Consider the following 10428-nt stretch of genomic DNA (forward strand, 5'->3'; position numbering starts at 1 on the left):
TGGGGTGCATCTCATCAGGTCCCATAGACTTGTGCATGTTCAGGTTCCTCAGGTGGTCTCGAACCTGATCTTCTCTTACAGCAGGAGAGACTTTGCTCCTCCAGTCTCTGTCTTGCAGCCCATCCACTGGAGAGGTGTGGGAAGAGACACTGCCAGTGAAGACTGAGGCAAAGAAGTCATTGAGTACCTCGACCTTCTCCTCATCTGTGACCAGTCTGCCAGTCTTGCTCATCCAGGGGGGTACGCTTTCTTTGACCTTCCTTTTCTGGCTGACACAGCTGTAGAAGCCCTTCTTGCTATTCTTTGCATCCCTTGCCAAGTTCAGCTCCAGCTGTGCCTTGGCCTTCCTGACCCCATCCCTACACAACTGGGCAGCATCCCTGTACTCTTCCCAGGATCCCTGTCCCTGCTTCCACTGCCTGTGCATTTCCTTCTTGCCCTTTAGTTTGACCAGCAGGTCTTGATTCAGCCATGCTGGTCCGTTGTGTTCTTTTCCTTATTTCTTACATGTGGGGATCGAGAGCTCTTGTGCTCTATGGAAAGTGTCCTTAAAGATCTGCCAGCTCTGTTCTGCTCCCTTGTCCTGGATGGCAGTTTCCCAGGGGGTCCTGCTGACAGACTCCCTGAAGAGGTGGAGATTTACCTTCTCATGAAAATGCTCTTTGTGGAGCTTTTCAGTAGATCAGGGCAAGTAGATTATCCTTAAATAACCAAGGTAGAAATTTACCATCTAGTTGCAAAATAAACTTGTCATTTGTTACTCTTTCAACTCTGATTTGAAAGTACATGACTTGGAGAGGACTGTTTTCCACAGACAGTTATTTTGGATACTCTAGGTTACTAATCCAGGCTCCATTGGATATTGAAGCTGGAGGGTGTGGTGGGACACTGAGTATTGCCAGACAATACTGGACTGCTAGAAGCATGTGGGTTTTACCTTGAATCTTGGTAACAAGGAATTGCACCAAAAACAGTCTGAATATGAAGTATTGTCTTAATATCCTCAACAATTGTTCAGCTTAATAAACAAATCCACCATTCTTGTATAAATAAATACATAATCTAACACTTCTAATTCTTTTTTTTGTTTTGTTTTCCTCTAGTTGGTGGTCATAATTCCAAGGAAGGTGCAATTGTTTGTATGGAACTAATCCTTTGGAAGGTCAAGGAAGACAATAAAAGGAAAAAATTGTGATTGTTATAGCTTTGAACGAACAAGGAGGGTGGGGGGAAATCAACCTCAGTTTGGTTCACTGCTCTATAATGCTCCGGTACCAATTATTTTTCTGATGTAAAAAAGAGGGTAATGGGAAAACCTATTGGGAAATACTTGTTCTCTGTCTACTTCTGAATTTTAAGATAAACACAAATGCACAAAACACGTACATCTAAGAGGCACAGAGTAAATTCTTTTTTGTTAAATAGCAAGCCCGTGTGTTTGTTCTGTTAGACTATCGTTGTTACTATGGTGTGGCTGAAAACTATCATTTGCAGTAAATGAAAGTACTGATTGCTTGAAGTTCTGGATATAATTTTTGACTTTACCTTGTTCAGCCTCTGTGAAATAAACTTTAATCGCATAGCAGAAACTTAATTTTTAAGATTGTGGTTTTCTTTTTTCCGTTCCCTTTCTGCTTCTCTCTACCTCTCCATCTGCTCTTAGAGAGAAAACAAACTTATTTGTGTTCAATGTATTAAAATTGACACAAAGGCATAATGGTAGGTATGTGACCTCTTCTGGAACAGAATCAGCAGGTCTCTCTTAAATAAGTTAAGCCTGTAGGAAGCTTTTAAACTGTAAAAGCAATGAGCTTTGCTTACTTATAAGGGTTCCCAAAAAGCAGAGTATTTCAAGAAGTAAATATGGTCACTGCTTCAGCTAAAATTGGTTTATACTTTCTATACTATATTACTATTACCTGTCTCCCGCTTAAGATAGGATTCAGCATCTGCTGCCTTGAGCCAGGAGCATTTTAAAGTCTGTTGCCACTTGTTTTTGTATAAAGGAAACAGAAGGAAATTAAAATGTAAGAATAGACCACATTTTTTGTACAACACTAGCTCTGAGCTGAAGTTATGATTTGCACTGATTTGTCAAAACTGAGGGGTGAGGAAAAATGGTCTTGACTGAGGACCCTGTAAGAATCTTGCAGTTCTCATAGACATGCTCTGAAGAATGAGTATGCTGCATGACTAAATCTGTATTGAAGGTTAAAAATCACTGTAGCTGCTTCTTACACATTAAAACACTACCCTGCTACCTCTAATCTTGACGTCACCAATTAGCTCACATGAATTGATGACCAACAGGTCCAGTATGGCATCCCTTCTGGTAGGGCTGTCTATTACCTGGCACAGGAATTTTTCCTCCATGCACTCCAGGAGTCTCCTGGATTGCCTACAGCTCACTGTGCTACTTCTCCAGCACATCTTGGCGTGATTAAAGTCCCCCAATATGAGAGCCTGTGAGTGTGATGCGTCCTGTAGCTGGATTAAGAAGGCTTCATCAACAGGCTCCCCTTGATTGGGCAGCCTGTAGTGACACCAACCACAAGGTTCCCTTTGTTGCCTCAGTCTCTGATTCTTACCCATAAGCTTTCAACCTGCTTATGGCTATTTTCAGACACAGCTCTTCACATTCTATCCATTTCTTGATGTAAAGGGCAACATATGCGCCATTCCTTCCTCGCCTGTCCCCTCTGAACAGCCTGTAGCCTTTGAGAGCCACAATCCAGTCATGGGATTTGTCCCAAGTTTCAGTAATGGCGACCAGGTCATAGCTTTCTAGCAGTACAGTGGCTTCCAACTCCTCTTTGTGGCCTGTGCTGCATGCATTTGTGTAGAGGTGCTTCAGCTGGGCTGTCAGCCATGTCACCCTCTTAGAGGAACCTTCTTTAGTTCCTCTGAAGTCTTTCTCTGGTGCAACAGTCTGAGAAGCCTTGTTAGCACCCCATCCCTCTAACCTTGGTGTGTCATCCCACAGCTGCTTGTAGGTAAGCCTGATGTTATCCCCATCCCCTTTGAGTCTAGTTTAAAGCCCTGTCAGTAAGCCCTCCTAGCCTGCGAACACAGACCCTCTTCCCTCTTTGAGAAAGGTTAGCTGATACATGAAGTTTGAATGTAAGTCTACTGCATCCCACATGGCTGACTTGATACCAGAAGCTCAGGCCAGTCCTGGCTCTATTTGTCTAACCTAAAGACTAGGTCTTCCTTGGCAGGCCAAATATTCTTTTGAAGCATTTCAGTACAGTATTTTTAAGAGGCCATACCATACTATGGACTGCATAAGGGATAAAATAAGCAAAAGTAAGTAAACCCTGCTTGTATATAATAGGTAGTAATTTATAATTATGCAGTGAAATTATTAAATGAAATACAAATTGAGTAAGTCTCATGCATATCCAGGATAATTATAAAAATGTGTTTTACAGCATGTAGTATATTCCTCAATCCTGTGCTTCATGGTTGCCTCTGATAACATTAAATACTTCAAAATATATGCGTATTTTGCATATAGGCAAACACTGACTGTTAAACTGGACAATGAAAGAACAATAGTATGCCTTGTATCTTACAAGTGTCAATACAATTATTGAACAGATTATTTCTACTAGCTCACTTTTACATTCAAAGAGGAGTCTTACTTAATAATTAATTATCCTTGGTGAACATACTGGATTTACATCTGCTTGCAACTCCCATTGTTGCATTGAGCTTAGCATTTTTGTTTGAATCACAATGAAATGTCTATGAAATACTGCTATAAAATACCCATTTTGCTATCAGTAGCTCTTGGAAAGTCTAAAAAAATCTGAGATGGCAATACCTAATGCATTACAATACGTATGTATACGCTATATCTACATGAGTAGGAAAAAAGAAAACCCTGCATATGAAACAGCAGATTTCATGACTTCAGTCTATTCCTACTCTGAACAGTATATACACTTCTACAGCCTGTGGAGGCAGAGGTTACTGTGTGATAACACATACATATCTGTAGTAAAACAGTATTACTGTATTATATACAGTTAGAGCTATACACAGTTCTACATAGTACATCACATTTGGGGCTCCAGCAGATTGAGCTTTGGTTTTCTTTAGTACATCAATGATGAATGAAAATTTCTCCTGTCTTAAGCAGCTTCTTCAGCGGAGCAATCAATGCCTGCGTAAGTAAACTTCTCGTATAGGGTAGTATTCACATAGGTCTGGAAAGGAAATAAACAGAAAGAGTGTGATGCAAGGTGTATTACCTCAAGAATCTAAAACTATACTGAAATTATTCATGTCCTGATTCTTTTCTAGGGTTTCATTCTTACCTTCCTTTCTTCTAACATCCTGTTCAGTGACACCAGTATCTGGGCAAATGATGGTCTTTCATATGGTTTCTCTCTCCAGCACTGTCTCATTAAGTCATACCTTTAAAAATCAAACACCAATGTTTGATAGTCTAGATACATAGGTGAAAGCTACAAATTGATGTTTACTAGAAGACTGTGTACATTCCATTTTTCAAAGGAAAATGGATTTATAGTTGGAGTTATAGTTTCCACATCTGGCTGCTGTCTGAAAATAATTTTCTTTTTCTCTGGAATAATCAAAAAATTCTTTTTGAGTGAAAGCCAGCTACGCTGTGTAAAGAACAGGGTATCTGGCAGGAGCAGAGGTATATTGCTCATGGGAGCAATTCATCTGCAGGAGCAGAGATATATTATATTGCTCATGGCAAATAACTGCATGCTGGGTACAAAAGGACTTAAGTAATTATTTCCACTTCTGCATCCTTTTTAATTTTTGTTTTAAATGTAGTTTTTATGTTTTCCTGAAGAAATGTTTGGTTTATTATTTTCTCATCAAAGTCATGTATTTCTTATAGCAGATGTTGTGTTATTCTGTTTCAGTTTTTTTTTTTTTCTGAGGCAGTTACTTACACTTCATCATCACAGTTGAGAGGCTTTTCTAGTCTGTACCCTTGAGGCAGTTTTTCATAGAGTTCTGCACAGGTCATTCCACAATATGGTGTTCCACCTAAAGCAGAGTTTAACCATCATCATGAACACAAGAGATTTTTAATAAAAGGAAGTTTAACTGCATAGCAGAAATGAAAAAGAATGAGTGACTTAGTAACAGGTAAATTAGTCCAATGTTAGGGAATATTTTGCAGATACATTTTTGTTGTTAATGTTTCCATACTGCTTAATGCACATATTGAAGAGAAAAATAAAACTGAGTATAAACATGTATAACCTGTTGGGCTGGCCTAGATTTCTGTACAACTCTGAGGGTCTGCATCCGATTGTATTTGAACTGGTTTTGCAAACCCTTGATGGCAGTGGGCAAGCCATTCCTTTATTAGCATGGTATTGGTAAGATCTTGTATGGAGCTATTACTGTCAAGCTGGTTTTGCTCCTTTTTGCAGATGTTTGGTTGCCTAAGACTTTTGATTTTGCACACTGCAATGTGTTAATTCCCATCAATATCTAACACAAACCCATTTAGTAAGGAAAGCTGGGAACAATTTAGCAAGAGTTCATGATTAGTCCAATACTCAACGTGCAGCTCAGTCAGTATGCAGACCATGGGGCACACTCCAAGGCAAATGATAAAGGCTAACACAGTCATTTTGAATGGCTTGAGGCTGTACCACATGCATGAATAGAGGTGTGTGCAGAAGTGAAGTCTAAGTTTTATTTGAAGATTGATGTTCAAAAATTTTCTTCAAGAATACTTAAGTAGGAGATGTTCCCCACCGCCCAGTCATTAAAATGTACGTCTTTATTTAAAACTCAGAAAGGCTGAGGAAAAACCACCCATCATACTGAAAACATATTGGATTAGGGATATACCATATGTCATGTGATATGCTGGATTTTATATTTAGATATGGCATAGGTTTCATAGTGCAATGAAAACATGGTCATCTTGTCTCATTTGAACTGAAAATGTGACAATTGCATTTCTAAGCATACTACAGCTAATGAAAAGTTAGTGGAATAAAACAGAAAAAAAATGATGTTGCAAAGGAATAAATTTTTAACAGACTGAGTGAACAGAATTCAGCTACTTACCTAAACTAACAATTTCCCATAATAGGACACCGTATGACCATCTGCAACAGAGGGATATTTATGGAGTGCAACAAGAATGCAATGACATTCCATATTTTTATATGGTAGTTTTGCTAGTATTCAGAGAATGCAGAGAAGTATGATTCAGTCTTTTATTTTTTAAATTGATTTTTGTTTATACAAAAATGATAGGGTTCATAGAATCAGAAAGCAGGAGTGAGATGTCTAACAAAATTAATTCACTTAAGTAAGCCCATCAACCAGAGTCCTTTACTAGACTGTGAGCTCTCAGAAAATAGTGCTATTATAGAATTGTTTTCCTGAATATCATTTCCAGTTTCCTGAATAAAATATTGAGTTTCTCTGTGTCTCCCAATCATTCATCAGGTTTCTGATTTCAAATGAGAATTATAGCTAAAATAGTGGCCCAAATCCAATTAGCTTGTGAACACAGAACTTGTTCAGACACTGATGATGAAATAAAAGGAACTTTTGTGCTGTGGGTTTTATTTTTGCTTCCATTGCTCATTCATGCTGACAGAGCTACAGAATTTTTTGAGTTAAGAGTGGATATCTCATCCTGACTATCAAACTTTCCTTGATACTGAAAAGTGTTTCTTTATTTAAAAAAAGACCAATTGAAAACATACTTACACATCACTGTTTGTGGTGTAAACACTGTAATTCAAAGATTCAATTGCCATCCATCGCACTGGAAGCCGTCCCTGGAAATTATTTAATGAAGGTTTATTTGTTGGTGGTTGGAATAGCAATATTGCAGTTTATACACCAACAATTGTTCTGTGTGTTACCTTAATGAAAACTGACTTTATGCAAGTAGGGTTTATCAAGAAAATAAACTTACTTAAGTTATGCATTTACTTCACAAAGGGACAGTTCATACTAAAGCTAATGGAAAATTCATCCCATCAGCATCAAGAGGAAATGGGAATAATTCCTGAGCGTTGTCTCATGACACCACTAACCAGTCCCATTCCCTTGATCAACCAGTGTTATTCCTGGTCTATGACTACATGATGCTTATTACACATCTTCCTCTTTCAGGGCTTCCAAAGCATTGTCTCTGGACAGCTATTTTTTCAGCTCACAGATCCTGACACACCTCTAGTTACCATCTTGCTAACTTTGTCCTCATTCAATAGAGGACAATTTAAAAAGACAAGCTTGTCTCAGTTGAGCAAATTCTGGTATGAAAATACTATTCTCTTAGCTGTACAGATCCACCCACATGCACATACCCTCTTCATATGTCAAATGTATATTATATAGGTTTTTGTAATACATTTTTACTGAATCTCATAACTGGCTGCAAAATTAATTTTTTACTGCCATTCATATTACCATATTTATTGCCATACTGCCACATACAATATAAATATTTTTCAATTACATTCTATATTATATTATAAACTTGCTATAAAATTGATTTACAAGAAATGTATGTATATTAATAAACACAAGATAAATATTTATACATGTTAACATATAACATTTAAATAATCAGCTCCATAGTACCCATGAGTTTGCATTTTTGTTCAGATGAAAATACAAAGTAAGAAACAAGAAAACAAAAATGAGAAAAAGCGACTATATCAGTTTGTTTTGATCCTTACCATAGTCTTCTTCACGTAAACTTCCTGACCTCTTGATAAGCCAAAGTCAGCTATTTTTGCAACATAATTTTCTCCAACCAAGATGTTTCTTGCTGCCAAATCTCGATGAATAAACTAAAATTAAAAAAAAAAAAGGGAAATCAACGCAGTTTCTATGAGGTCTATATGTTTTTTAGTGCTATATTGAAAATTGCAAACATTCAGGATAAGAACAAAACCCAAAATAAATGGTACGTCACTACCAGGAACACTTTAAACTTTGTGTGAAGATGAAAGCAATAGTTACCGTGTCGTTTGTAGGTTTTAATGCCTCTTCCTTGATTCCCCATGTCATAGTATTTGATACGGCTAAGTGAACGCAACAAAATAAAACTCATCCAGTGGGTGCTATAGAAGCTAAAATTAAAACCTTATTTTTATTTCATTAAAAGAAAAATTAATTTCTGTGCTTTCAGTGGGTAGAGAATTGAAGACTGACCTGTTTCTGGCTCAAGTAGTCCATCCCTCTAGCAACGTCTGCTGCAAAATGCAGAAGCTGCTGGGAGGAAAGTGTAGATGCAGTGCTGTTGGCAATAGCAAATGCTGGGTCTGTCTCTAGCACTCTGCTTTTCCGAAGGAAGTCCAGTAAATTTCCATGGGGGGCATATTCAATAGCGAGATAAAGATAGCCTAATGAAACATCAGACAGTGAATGTATCACAAAGCAAAAGTTGGTCAGTAATAGTATTTGGACACTTACACTGCTTTGAGTAAAAAAGAAACAAAACAGACTGGAGGGGAAATACCGAACAGCATAATTCCTAGGTGCAGAGGAGTATATAGAGATATTGATGAACATTTCTGAAGGATTAATGTGGGCTTGTAGATCTGAAACCAAATTTATTTGGCTTTTTAACTAATGTTGCAGGAAGACCTGCTTATAAGCTAGTGATTCTATGGCCTGTATGGACTATACGGTGGGTGTAAAAAATTTAATTTTTGAAGTACACATATTCAAGAGTATCTTACCCCGATGTTCACATGCTCCCAAAAGATTTATGATGTTGGGATGATGACCAAGTTTACAAAGAACTTCAAGTTCTCCAGCAAAGTCTCTGTGATCATCTTTTGAGGCATACTCTGAAAATCAAATAAGCATGCATTTATGTTTTCCTTTGAACTGAATTTATGACCACATTGTTGTTAATTATGAGGACTCTGGGCTGCCTGGGGCACTACTGCTTCAGCCCCAATAAAAACAGAAAAAGTCTAAGATACATTAATATTTACTGAAAAAAAGTAGGACTTTTCAATCAAAGGAAAAAAAGAGACAATGTCTGTAGCATCTGGAGAGAAAGCAAGCATCTCAATATACCACGTCACGTCCCTTATTGAGAATGTAAAATATCATAGGAGACCACATGAAAACTAGCTGCCTAAAAATCCTTCCATGTGTGTGCGGTTTATTATTTCCACCTGGATGCAGACCTTGGCTCTTTTTTAAATGATCATCGTACTCATAAGAGTGTCTCCCAATTCACCTAGATAATGATCTAGTGAATTTCAAGAAAATATGTATGTTCTTTCAGTAATACATGTATTGCATTTCTCTCTGGAACATGTCGGTCATGCCCAATGAGTACCAAGAAAATGAGTGATCTTCATAGTCTGTATATGTATAGATACATAGATACAGTTGTCTCTGAATGGCTGGGGTAAAGCAAGATGAGCAAATGCTATGCCCCAAGGCTAGCTCTGTGCTCCTCTCCCTACTAAAGGCACCTTTTAACAGCTTCCACTTTGCAGGTGAACTCACACATTAATTCATATTGGCCTATGAATTGAAAAATACATAATAACTAATGATATTAACAACAATAAACAATAAACAATAAACAATAAACAATAAACAATAAACAGTAAACATAAATCAACTTGACCGTGCAGAAATAGTCTTTGCCAGGGCACAAATCTTGGCCTAGTGACAGCTCATACAATTTCACTAGCAAGTTCAAATATTTATTTTAGGTTTAGAAGAGGGCTACTAAGCATTTTTTATGACAGAGAATCACTTGGAACAAACAACCAAGACAAGTTTTTAGTCTCAGAGTCTCCAATCTTTACTACCTTTCATCCTTTTAATTGCAGCGTCCATGCGTAAGCCATCTTTCTTAATGCGTGCTTTCAGGACTTGCCCAAAGTTACCTTCCCCAATCACATCTTGAAATTTTATGTCATTCCACTCAAGAACTGGATAAATAGTGGGATCTGGGCTGTTTTTGGCTTTCCTGCTCAGGGTGAGAGTACCTGAGTTAAACTGTACAGCTGGCTCTTCCCTCTGTAACAGAGTTAAGCAAATGACGTTAACTGTGATTTCTACTTTACAGAGCAATGCTCTGATTATACTCCCCGAATACATGTGTGCTCACTCCTCTGCACACACACACAGAGCCTGATCCATCTCTTGCTAATGCAAGAGTGCATACAATAAGACTATTACTTTAGACACTAACTGTAGACAGCACTTCTGCCCAGATCCACAAAATTAATCAGGCTCCTAACTGATGCATAAGTACCTTTGTAGACCTAGGCCTCCTGAACAGTTTTATAATCATCTTGAAGATGAAGAAGATGGGCAAAAATAATTTGGTGAAACTGATCTCAAAACCAGTTTTAAGTTGCAGGTTTGAGATTTATCTCATATTAGGCTTGACTAAATCCTGTGCTGATCAGTCTCAGCAGG

At 37.8% G+C, this 10428-nt stretch overlaps 2 protein-coding genes across 2 annotated transcripts in view; one reads left to right on the plus strand and one right to left on the minus strand.

Moving 5' to 3' along the window:
• LOC104616753 (RNA exonuclease 1 homolog) overlaps nt 1-1195 on the plus strand; it is a gene marked incomplete at its 5' end in the record, with an annotated part of 19485 nt that extends 18290 nt beyond the window's left edge. Inside the window, one exon of the mRNA XM_010281869.1 lies at nt 1104-1195. Within this exon, the coding sequence (XP_010280171.1) occupies nt 1104-1195 (92 nt within the window). The remainder of the gene's footprint in view (nt 1-1103) is intronic.
• A 2778-nt stretch (nt 1196-3973) lies between these two features.
• The window catches only part of LOC104616754 (angiopoietin-1 receptor-like), a gene marked incomplete at its 5' end in the record, with an annotated part of 11664 nt that continues 5209 nt past the window's right edge, over nt 3974-10428 (minus strand). Inside the window, 9 exons of the mRNA XM_010281870.1 lie at nt 3974-4211; nt 4323-4422; nt 4935-5031; nt 6073-6113; nt 6727-6797; nt 7707-7820; nt 8185-8375; nt 8715-8825; nt 9813-10023. Coding sequence (XP_010280172.1) covers nt 4137-4211; nt 4323-4422; nt 4935-5031; nt 6073-6113; nt 6727-6797; nt 7707-7820; nt 8185-8375; nt 8715-8825; nt 9813-10023 — 1011 coding nt within the window. The remainder of the gene's footprint in view (nt 4212-4322; nt 4423-4934; nt 5032-6072; nt 6114-6726; nt 6798-7706; nt 7821-8184; nt 8376-8714; nt 8826-9812; nt 10024-10428) is intronic.

This window comes from Phaethon lepturus, unplaced genomic scaffold (assembly GCF_000687285.1).
Source record: "Phaethon lepturus isolate BGI_N335 unplaced genomic scaffold, ASM68728v1 scaffold10892, whole genome shotgun sequence".
Taxonomy (NCBI): domain Eukaryota; kingdom Metazoa; phylum Chordata; class Aves; order Phaethontiformes; family Phaethontidae; genus Phaethon; species Phaethon lepturus.